This window comes from Physella acuta, unplaced genomic scaffold (genome assembly GCF_028476545.2).
Source record: "Physella acuta isolate Inbredline_101_S28 unplaced genomic scaffold, ASM2847654v3 ptg000586l, whole genome shotgun sequence".
Taxonomy (NCBI): domain Eukaryota; kingdom Metazoa; phylum Mollusca; class Gastropoda; family Physidae; genus Physella; species Physella acuta.
Window position 1 is genome coordinate 68902 of NW_026732105.1, and position 12003 is coordinate 80904.

Sequence of the window (12003 nt, forward strand, 5' to 3'; positions counted from 1 at the left end):
ATTGATTTTCAACAGTTATCAAGGGACTTGACATCTAAAGCGTTTTCCCATAAGCTAATATATTTTTGGTTATCTCCCTTGTTATCTTAGAGGCATCCCCTGCAACATCTAGACCAGTGGTTCCCAACCTTTTTCGAGTGGCGACCCCCTTTTATAAAAAGAAAGTGACCCGCGACCCCCATAGAATTAAAAAGTCGAAATTAGTAAGGAAATTAATAAGCACTAAAATAATATTTTCTATTCGTTCATTTTCCCAGAAACTTCAGGTTAAGGTTATGTATGATACTCTCTCCCAGTGTTTCTTCTAGATTTTTTTCTCCCGGGGGGGGGGGGGGGGGGGCACCTGAAATTTTTGGTGAGGGGGCGGACAAATTTTTTCTTGGGAGGGGGACACTGTTAAAAGTATATATATATATATATATATATTTCCTACATAAATTCCATTTTGTTCGGGGGGGGGGGGGGGGGGGGGGGGCGATAGACATTCTTCTGGGAGGGGGGGTTGGAGTGAAGCATGGCAGAAACTCTGCTCCCTCCAACCATTCTTTGTCGTCAAAGAATATCAAAAGGTCTTATATCGTTTGCACTTACAAGAACAACTTGATTTTATCTTTCAATTCGATAAAGTCTCTAACGTTTGCGACTAGCTTCACGCCGACTTAAGTACTTCATATCGTTTTTTGGTGTGTTCCGAATGACTCGTCGCAAAATGAGGTTTTAGTTTTGAAGATTTCCTAAGAACAACTTTGCACAGTATGCATTGTTTCTTCTCTATTCCATTTCTAGTGATGTTAGTAAAGCCAAATTTCAGATATTCTTCTACATATTTAAGTTTTGTTTCTCATTGCTTAGGTTTAGTATACCAGTTGGCGACCCCCTAGAAAGCCCTTCGCGACCCCCAAGGGGGTCGCGACCCCCAGGTTGGGAACCCGTGGGTTAAAGTGTTTAATTATACTTGAACTTCCCATTTGAGACTTCGCAGCTAAAAACCCGATGGAGTCGACCTGTTTTGCCAGCATAATTATGATTACTTTTTTACACAGTGTTAGGGGTCATCCATAAATGTTGTCACGCTTTTTTGGACGATTTTTATTCCCCCCTCCCCTCCGTCACACGTCGTCACAAAAAGCCAGACCTCCTTCCCCATAAAATGACGTAACACCTCAGCATACAACCCCCCCCCCCCCCCTCAAAATTGCTGTTGAATTTTTCTTAAAACATCGATATTGTCGATATTTTTCCAACATCTTGTCAGAACTCTGTCAACATAGAGTATTTTGATCAGTTCCTATTACAATTTACTAAAACCGTTTTCTTGAACGTGAAATAACGGCTAAAACTCGTTTTCTAACATTGCTTTTTTATAATACAAAAGTGTGACGTCGCACACACTGAACCTCCTCCCCCTCATCACACCGTCACAAAAATACGGACCCCTCCCCCCTACGAATGTGACGTCATTTATGGACGACCCCTTATTGGAACACATTAAACTGTTAACGACAGTTATCAAGAGCCGTATCTCACAACACATTTCCCTCGAATCAATGTATTAATATAATTGTTACCTTTGAAAGAACATTCATCTTGATTATTCCTACGTTCGTGACTAATAAATTTTAGCATTTAATATCGTGCTTTATTGTTTTGTATTAATATTGCAATAGGATAGGTTAAATTTGGGGATAATGTAATAAAAATGGAAGTTTATTTCTTATTCAACATTATTATTAATCTAACTGAAATGGTCTTTAATGAGTTTAATTTTGTCTATAAACCCGACCTTCCCACAACAAGAGCAAACCAATGTCGACTCGCAGACAATTTGACGACCTTATCGAGAATTAGCAGTTCTGGTATGAAATGAGAGTTAAGGGGTGGGGGGGGGGGGGGGGTGTCCAGTGCGATAAAATGTTTAAGTTAATTAATTTAAACTTCAAGACCTGGTTCTTGCCTTTTTTGTTTACCTAAAATGTACATAAAATGTAAACAGATTTGTTTTTGCCTTTTTTAGAAAACTTATTTAAGATATTGAATATACAAAAAAAAGCACAATATTTAGTAAAATCGAACAAAAATCAAACAGATTTTTGTATTTATTTACATCGTACATGGTCAAAAAAAAAATGTAGGCCTAGGCCTATAATGGACCTTTTGTATAATTACGAGACTATTTATCTGTTGGGCCAACTTTAAAAAAAACAATGTCGGGCCAATTGATTTAGTGGTTACCTTATAAAAAATAGGGCTGGATCGTCTATACTAAATTATTAATTAAACAAATCATACTAATAGACTAACCACGCAGATACTGATGACGTAATAGCGCTTTGTTTAAAAATATTTTTTTATTTTTGGATGACAGAACGAGTTGTAGGCTAGCCTAATGCTGCCCGCAGCAAGAAATGATGACGTAATCACACACATTTCCGGATGGTGTGGCGCCTAATAATTTCGTTCGTAGTTTCAGACGTAGATTCTAAACAGTGAGTAAACAAGTAAACAGAATTCAGTTTGTTGATGATTGTTAACAAACGTCAGTGTGTTATTCATCTTAATCGTGGCTTGGTTTGTTTTCCTATCTATAGATAATAAGAGATATTGTTTATATTATTACTTACTTTTATCCTGTATTTTTAGTAGTCTAGATCATTTTTTAGATCTAGATCTAGAGATCTAGATCTAGATTCTAGATCTAGATTTCCAGATCTAGAATCTAGATTTAGAATCTAGATATCTAGATCTAGCTAGATTCTAAAACTTAAAATTGTCGAAGGGGGGGGGGGGGGCGGTAGACTTTCTCCAGGGGTTGGGGGCGGACATTGTTAAAAGTATAGATTCTATATTTTTTATATTTTCTAGATCTAGAGTCTATAATCTATAGTTATAGGATAGGCCTATAAATTATATAAATTTAATTTCCTTGGGGGGGGGGGGGGGGGGGCTCCGCCTAGAAGAAACTCTAGATCTAGATCTAAGACTCTAAACTCTAGTTCTAATGCCTCTAGCTAGAATATTCTAGTCTAGAATCTAGATCTAGATTGATTAGATTTTAGTAGGTACTAGATCTAGGATTTGGCTCCCGTTTTACGATGCGCGGCGAGATTTTCCTCCCGTTACCCAAATATCGAGAGTTGGCGGACGCGCGAGTGCGAGTGTTCGTAATTTTTATTATTCTCCGTTTTTGCCTGGTCAATTTTATTGCGAGGAGTATTATTTTGAAGAAAAATGGACTTAGCGTATTATATATTTTTTAAAAATATTTTCATGGACTATTTTTTATGGAGTGTTTCATTGAAAATAAGGTAAGTTTGACTTATTCCCTAAACTTCTCTATGGGCTCTACTTGAAATTTTATTGCATAATCTCCATTATTATCCATTTTTCTCTATTACTGTAAAAAATCGTAATGATTGGATGTGTCTCTTAGCTGCAAAACGCTTCACAGTTTGGTGTACTGTTTGGGACTTTAACTGTTTACAGACTGGAAGTGAAAGTGAACCGGAAGTTGTCGGGTCTCGCTACTAACACTTGTGTGACTTAGTCTAGCTGATATGCTTGTATTACTGTAATTACGATAGTGGCGATCATTGTTTTGACTCGGGCGATAGTGGCGAACGCTGTTTTGATTCGGGCGATAGTGGCGAATGCTGTTTTGATTCGGGCAATAGTGACAAACGCTGTTTTGACTCGGGCGATAATGGCGAACGCTGTTTTCACGCCGGCAAAAGTAGCGAACGCCTTTTTTATTCGGGCGTTAGTGGCGAATACTGTTTTGACTCTGGCGCTTACGGCGAACGCTGTTTTGACACTGGTGATAGTACCGAACGCTGTTTTGACTCGGGCGTTGGTGGCGGGCGATGTTTTGACAATAGCGATCGTTGTTTTGACTCTGGCGATAGTGGGAAACGCTGTTTTACGCAGGCGATATTGGCGAGCGCTGTGTTGATGCTGGCGATTATGTCGAGCTTTGTTTTGACGCCCGCGATAGTGGCGAGCGTTGTTTTGACGCCGACGAGCGTAGTTTTGACGCCGGCGATAGTGGCGAACGTTGTTTTGACGCCGACGAGCGTAGTTTTGACGCCGGCGATAGTGGCGAACGTTGTTTTGACGCCGACGAGCGTTGTTTTGATAGTGGCGAGCGTTGTTTTGATGCCGGCGATAGTGGCGAGCGTTGTTTTGACGCCGACGAGCGTTGTTTTGATAGTGGCGAACGTTGTTTTGACGCCGGTGATAGTGGCGAACGTTGTTTTGACGCCGACGATCGTTGTTTTGACGCCGGCGATAGTGGCGAGCGTTGTTTTGATATTGACGGTAGTGAAGGGGGGGGGGGGGGGGAGAAAGGAAGGTCTGGTATTAACAATACACATTAAATATTTGGTGTATTCAGAAAACCTTTTTATTTTGATGGGAAGGCAAATAATGTACTTGTACTGTTTACTTTTCCAGGTAGAACCTACACTTCTAAAACCAGCACATCTCTACAATATGATAAGCAGTTATATGGCCTAATGTCAGTTATATGGTCTAATGATGGAACACTATGTAAACGAGAAATTAAAACTATTAAAATAAATAATGTGTTTATCTTTTATTTAGGCAAACTAATTAATTTGTGATATGAACTATTTCCTTTAAAAACCAACCAATGTTGAACTTCTCCTGAAATGTAATATATTAACGAATAAGCAGAAACACATCTTTTTAAATTAAACTATATATATAAGTATACCAACAAGTTTATTACATTTATACGAATAAAACACCTTACATTTCTAATAGATATAATTTGCCTTTTTTTTTTTAAATTTAAATATATGCGCTCAGTTTTTCAATGATGTCAGGTGTGTCGATGACTCAGCATTTTACATTTTTACCTTCCTTTACCTATTTGTCAACTATTTAGATAGAACCATCACACACACTTATTTTAGAGCTTCACTCTAGTTAGCTGTTAGCTTTAGATTCAAATAGATTGAGCGTAAACAAATAGTATATGAACAAATTTCATATTTAAAAATAGGGGGTGTACCCTGTTCCACCCCTTATTTTTTGCCAAACAGATAGATTTAAATACATATTTTGATTGTTTCTGTTTGAGAATAGAGTCATCTAGAGCCAGGCAAATTTTGAGACTTAAGTGCTTAATAACTCAAATTTGCCATCATGTTGCATTTCACATCAACAAGACTTCGGTTTTGCGAAATTGTATAATTTATCAGCTTTGTAGCAGTTAAAACAAAAATCTTTTCAGTTATGAATATTATTTTGATTGTAATAACTGACACATCCATAGCTCATCATTCTCAGCAAGTTTGAGCTTAATTTTTCAAAGTGTTAAAATTTTAACTGAGATTTTATGAATGCACTGTATATGAAAAAATAGGGGGGGTACCCTGTTCTACTTCTGTTTTTGGTTAACTCTGCCCATAAATTTCTAATTTTATTCTTTATTATCCTTGCATATATGATAGATAAAGATATTGCAAAGTTATAACCAATTTGACCATATGGTTAACAAGCTAGGACAATTTTAGTAAACGCTTAAAAAAACTCTATCACAGAAATTGGGAAAAAACCTATGTTAAAAAAATCACCTTTTTTAATACGAAAAAAAAATCATAACTATTTAACCGTTTGAGCTACATCAAAAAGGAAAACTGTTCTGTTATTGTAATTTTTTGCTCCTTTTAACTGTAGTGGTTGTTTCCCTATTAAACCAATTTTCAAAATTTATCCTAGTACCTATATCATTTAGATTCTAGAAATCTAAATCTAGGGATCTATATCTAATATCCATTATTATATTTAATATAGATCTATCTATTATCTAGAATTGAGGTCTAGATTCTACAGATCTAATATACTAGAAATCTTAAATCTAGATCTAGCTAGATTAGATCAATCTAGAAATCATGATTTTAGAACTGAAAAATGATGTGCTACATAATACATACATACTACATATTAGATCTAGATCTAGATCTATATACCATAGTAGATCTTTATTTTATTACATAAATAATACTTAATACTTAATTAACTTTAATATAGACCCTACTACTTCAGGCTACTTACTAAGTTACTATAATCAGAGTTTCTTCAAGGCATCTCTTCAGGGGCTCCGTCCCTCCTCCCCCCCCCCGGAGAAAAACACTGACTATAATAGATCTAGTCTAGAACTCTAGTTTGTACTAATACAAAATAGTATACAATGCCAGCTAATATTTTGCCTATCTTATTTTAAAAAATTATTTTAATTTTTTTGCGTAGAAAATGTTGAGTAGAATTGTTGCCAGACGTGTTTCATCTCTTTCTACGCCACTGAAGAAAGTAGGCCCTGGGAAATACCCTATTCCTGATACACCAGGATACAAAGCATTTATGGAGAGACAAACTTTGTTCCTAGTAAGTATTCTTTAACTGCATTGCTGTGATGTTTTCAATGCTTGTATACACCTACCCCTACTTTTTTTATTTTTTTATTTTGATGAATGAGCGTATTCAATTGTTCAGTTCTACTGGTGATAAGTTACATCATATAACATGACTTGTTTTTAAGATTTCTACATGGTTTTAAGATTTGAATTAGGTAGCAGTAGCATTATTGTATTTCTAAATACAATTGTTGTGAAAATAGGTTTATAAGATGCATGTTAAAAATTAAAATGCTAATTACCAATTTTTTTTCTTTCTTAGGAAGAAGATGGCAACCCAGTTTGGAAGAAATTGCCAAAAGACAATGCCTTGTATATAACTGCAGTCAGCCTTGTTAGTGTGGCGACAATCTGGACTGCTTACTCTCTGTTTGTGTTTGCATCACCTCCTAAGAATGGTTAACCATATCCAAGGCTAGCTCATGGGATCCATTTGACTTTAAGTCACACACTGTCTAAACCAGTGTCCATGGTTGAATTTTTTTATGCTAGAAAAGATTGTCAGTTGTTTAGAGAAGTTTGGATAAAATCTTGCCTGTCTGAGTGGTTGTAGTTGGCATACAGTGTTAAATTATGTTGTGGACATTTTTGTGATTGATCAAAATAAAGTTTTAAAACAAATTTTGTCGGTTGTTTTTTTTTTAATAATACAAGTTTTTTTTAGTATTTAAATTTATCAATTTTGTTCTTAGAACTATTAAACTAAAGTCAGATGAAGTAGAGTTCACCTGCTTCGTCAGCATTTTAAATAATTACAGTAGATATGGATACTGACTAGTTGAAAAGACTTGTATAGGTTGTTAATGTATAAGTATTGTTGACAATATCTGAGTAAGTTGTTCAAAAACATTTTTAGTCTAAAATATAGGCTGCAATTGGAGTTTGTGAATTTATGAATACAACCACAAAAGGTAGCCTATAGCTTTATTAATAAGAAATGTTTCTCAGAAAAAAATGAACAATGTCTAAAAACAAATTCAGTGATGATATTAATAACCAAAGAAGCTTAGAAATTGGGCGGATCTACACATAAGCACATGCATCAGGGGAAATAACAGCACAAATCTTTCCCCAATTCACTAATATTATAGTTACCCCCCTTGAAAATAGATTACATTATGGTGATTCTAGTTCTAGCGTTCGTGACTAAAGGAATTAAAATACGATCACGATGAAACTACCGAATTGCTTATAACAACGTTGCCCTATCACGAATGGGTAGGTGTTGTATCTGGTTGAGAGTGCTGACACGTCTATTATAAAAAGTGTTTTTGTAGGGGGGGTGGTGGAGGCGGCTTTGAGTGTAAGTAAGGCATTTCAGTTGTTTAACATTTTCAATGTCGTTCACGTTCTTCCAGCGATGTCAAGTCTCCCGCTCGCGTTAGGAACATGAACATTCGTTAAAAATATCATGTCTGGTTTTTATTACGTTCCCCGCTATACAGACTATCGTGAGCACATTTTCTATTTTACCTTCAGCATATAAAGAGCCAGAGGCGTAGCGAAAGAAGGGGGGGGGGTACATATGTCCCCGGGCGCCGACCCTAGGGGCGCTAAAATGGGTAGGGAAAAAATTAAAAGCTCTTTTTAGCTGCAGTTTTGAATTATAAACAAAAAAATATATGGGGGGGGGGGCGCTAAATTGAAAGTTTGTCCGCGGGAGGGGTAAAGAACAGCGCCAAGGCCATCCTTTTGAACTGATTTTTTCTGACATTTTGTTCCGAGAGTGGGGTTCTTGAAAATCATAAAAAAAATTCATAAAAAACGTTTTAATAACAAGCTTTTATGTACTAATGCACTAAAAAGTAGAAAATAAATTATACACTACTATTTAAATTACTATAAAGAAAAGCGTGGGTCACTTTAATACTTTAGTACCTATTGGATACCTTTACTAATAATTGAGAAGAGACCCAAGCTTTTCTTTATAGTAATGTAAATAGTAGTGTATAATTTATTTTCTACTTTTTAGTGTGGTGTGGTTGGATAGACATGCCTACTAATTCGGTCCAATTTGTAATTAATTCATAAAAAAATGAATTAGGCATCCAATTAAGTCAAATTTAATTTCAGATTGCATTGTCTTCATGTCTTGACCCACGTGTCAAATGTGAATCGTATCGGTCAAGTAGAACTGTCCGAATTTTCACTCCAGCGTTTCGATCTAGACAGACAGACAGACAGAGGAAGTGAGTTAAATAAAAGCTTGTAAAAATGGTTCTGCTTTGCGTTTCATATTTTTTTAAATTTCGTAGGGGGGGGGGGGACTTGCTCACGAGACTTTATGTTTGGTAATGGTAGTAAAAAGTGGTTGACTGCACCATTTTTTAGTGGCGGACTTAGACATAAGCAATAGTAGAATGCCGAGGATCCGGTTGACATATAGGGGGCGGGGAAATATATATCATTTGCCGCTGATGGTGAACTAAGAATATGTTATTTGATGGGGCACACACTGGGCAGACTATATATATATATATATATATATATATATATATATATATATATATATATATATATATATATATATATATATATATATATATGAATAGGCAGACATTGAGGTCGATCCTCAAGGAAAGCGCAAAAGAGCTCGACCAAGAAACACTTGAGGCTGAAACCACAAAGATGAGCTACACCTGGAGGTTGAGAAAATGGCATAGGACAGATGACTATGGAGATCTATGGTTGGCGGCCCATACCCCAGCAAGGGTGATGATGACGACTTTAGTAAACTATGTGTGTAATAAACTTATAAAGTTTCTGGGTAAATGTTAGAACTAATTTAATAAAATAGGGTCTACTTTTTGTATTATAGAAATTACATGATCTCCAGAGCATATCATCTCAATAGTTAAAGTTTCATTTACATTTATTAAGTATGGCCTACCATTTGTTATTCAACTAGCATTGTTTCTAGGCCACACTGTTTGGTTCAATGATGACCTGCATATATATATATATATATATATATATATATATATATATATATATATATATATATATATATATATATATATATATATATATATATATATATATATATATATATATATATATATATATATATATATATATATATATATATATATATATATATATATCCTCGCAGCGATAGCGCGTTCACTTGAATACTTATCACTGCAAGTCATCTTCTTTAAAACACAGCTAACGAAAGGTTTAAAGTACGTCGTGCATCAAGGAAAGAAGAAGATACGCACTGGTTTTTGTGGCTTAAATTTTAACGATTTAAAAGTGGGTTGTATGGTTTTATCATTTTTACCTGCCGGATTATCTCAGGTTTTCGCCCTTTAACTGATGTAGATGGTGTATTAATTGAATTGTTGTTAGAATTCAACGCCATTTTGAGCTGGGACAATGACCGATCTGGATTAAGCTTGCACAAAGGTGTTCATTGAATTGATTCGGGTTCTACAGCACTAAAGGACCACCTACACTGAAGTGGACCACTGCCACTAAGGCGGGCCACAGACACTGAAGGGACAAGCTATTATGGAGGGGACCACACGGAAACTGAAATGGACAACCTACAAGGGAGGGGACAACCTACCCAGAAAGTGACCACCTACATTGAAGAGATGTAGCTACACTAAGGGCAAATGTTCATTCGGGCATTTGTCGTATTCGGGCAAGTTTCCATTCGGGCATTTGTCGTATTCGGGCAAGTTTCCATTCGGGAAAATAGCCTTGGGACAAATGGCTTTCGAGCAAGTATCTTTCAGGAATTTGTCATAGAACCGTTGTGATACAGATATGTGTGCGTGCGTGCGGATGTGAGTACAAGTAAAATCTGATTCGGAACCAAAAGATTAAAGTATGCACTTAAACACCATATTTACACAAAGTTCTACTGTTAAATGATGTGGAGGGTAGGATGAGGCCCGACTATGGTGACAATAACTCTAGTATATGCTTACTTTAACACAACACAATAGTTGGCTTGTTAGACTTTTTCTTTCTTAGATTTAAAAAAAAAATCCTTCAAGCAGAAAACCCATGTTTTTCTAAGTCCACCAGAGCCTATCCTTTGTGCGAGCTTTTGGAAATTAGCCGCGCAGGCCAATAGAGCTCATTAGTAGTAACCTCTTTCATGTCGAGGCGAACACCGGCGTGGCTTGTTCGAGGGAAAACAATGGCGGGCTTCTTCCACGCCATGACTTCCGGCGGCCATGACATCAACACGGCATTGAAAAAAGGGTAGATAACCCAAAGGAGTGTTCACTCCATTTTTATCGTCAGTTGAGGCTCATAAATGACACGACAAATGTAAACATATACAAAATGTTAACACGTTTAAAAAAAGTAATGGGAGTTAATATTCAAACTGAAAAGAAGTTTTAAAAGCGAACTTCAACCTATATATATATATATATATATATATATATATATATATATATATATATATATATATATATATATATATATATATATATATATATATATATATATATACACAAACATATATGTGCGTGTGTGTGTGTGTGTTTGTGCGTGTTTGTGAGTTGCGGCCACAGCAAGAAATTGGCGAATGCACTCATTGGCTGGCCAATATGCGTGTTGGTCAATACACCTCTTATTGACAGACCTATGTCCGAATTGTTTGGTTACTGTTATGTATATTATAGACTCAGATATAGGCTTTTTGTGCCACTTCCGAACAATGTTTCTACACTAGTAAAAGTATATATTTTCTATATAAATTCCGTTTCGTTCGGGGGGGGGGGGGGGGGGGGGGGAAAGGGGGGGGGGGGGTGTTGGGGCTCCGCACCCCCCCCCCCCCCCTCCGATGAGATGCCTGGAAGAAACTCTGCTTCCAACTCACACCTAGATTTATATAAAAATCGAAAACTTGCCCTTTTTATAGAAAGGGTTACTGCATGTAGTCCTGTAAAGCCCATAAACACCTATTATTACAAGCGTTTCATCCTAATTCATTTTTTATTTCACGATCAGATTGTAGATTATCTATGTCTTCCACGCCATTAAAACGACTCTCACACGTGCGTTTAATCTACCCCGAACTCCTGAACCCGCTAGCACAAACTGAATTATAGGTGGCTGCCCCTTCCCGTTACTATTTTTAGCTTCTCTACCCGTGCACTAAAAAAAAAAGAAAAAAAAATTAGACTGCTTCGACTTCACAACACCAGTTCACGGAGGTTTGTTCCCGACAGACAACGCGATGCGAGTGAAGAAACGGATCGCTTGTCTACCCGTGGTAGTCGCTTCGCTCGCGAGGTAGGCAAGCATCAGCGTTGAGCGTCAGGGGGAAGGAACTCTAGTGTAGTAAGAGTTAGCAGTGGTTGCGCTGGGCTAAGAAGTGTAGAAATCGCGTTTGTTTACAAACATGTTATTATTAAAACAGTGGTGATTTTCTCTTTTGGATTTTATTTGTGGACGCGATAATTCTTGTGATTACTGTAATGCTTTCAAATTCCGTGTGTACTAGTGTGTAATTCAGTAGTACTGAAGAAAACAGAGATAATTAATGCTTTAACTTTAATGTAATTTGATAAACTTTGAATAGATGTTACCTACCTTAATT

The 12003-nt window shown here is 36.5% G+C and overlaps 1 protein-coding gene and 1 long non-coding RNA gene across 3 annotated transcripts in view; both read left to right on the forward strand.

The window, feature by feature from the left end:
* The first annotated feature begins 2376 nt into the window (after window positions 1-2376).
* On the forward strand, window positions 2377-7058 carry LOC131947157 (uncharacterized). 2 transcript variants are annotated; one of them, XR_009387843.1, is made up of 3 exons: window positions 2377-2486; window positions 6274-6408; window positions 6700-7058. XR_009387843.1 is itself a non-coding variant. In XM_059308269.1 (3 exons), the coding sequence occupies exons 1-3, from the start codon at window positions 2521-2523 to the stop codon at window positions 6838-6840; spliced, it is 324 nt and encodes a 107-aa protein (XP_059164252.1). In that variant the 5' UTR covers window positions 2395-2520; the 3' UTR covers window positions 6841-7058. The 2 variants fall into 2 exon arrangements, 1 of the variants encoding a protein (XP_059164252.1); XM_059308269.1 differs by having other exon boundaries at window positions 2395-2568.
* A 4584-nt stretch (window positions 7059-11642) lies between these two features.
* The window catches only part of LOC131947162 (uncharacterized), an 81377-nt gene continuing 81016 nt past the window's right edge, over window positions 11643-12003 (forward strand). The window contains exon 1 of the long non-coding RNA XR_009387844.1: window positions 11643-11962. This is a non-coding gene — a long non-coding RNA (uncharacterized LOC131947162). The remainder of the gene's footprint in view (window positions 11963-12003) is intronic.

Coding starts and splice junctions, on each gene's coding strand:
- LOC131947157 (XM_059308269.1), top strand. CDS start 2,521: ATGATTGTTAACAAACGTCAGTGTGTTATTCATCTTAATCGTGGCTTG. Junction 2,569..6,273: donor TTCATCTTAATCGTGGCTTG/GTTTGTTTTCCT, acceptor TTTTTTGCGTAG/AAAATGTTGAGTAGAATTGT. Junction 6,409..6,699: donor AGAGACAAACTTTGTTCCTA/GTAAGTATTCTT, acceptor TTTCTTTCTTAG/GAAGAAGATGGCAACCCAGT.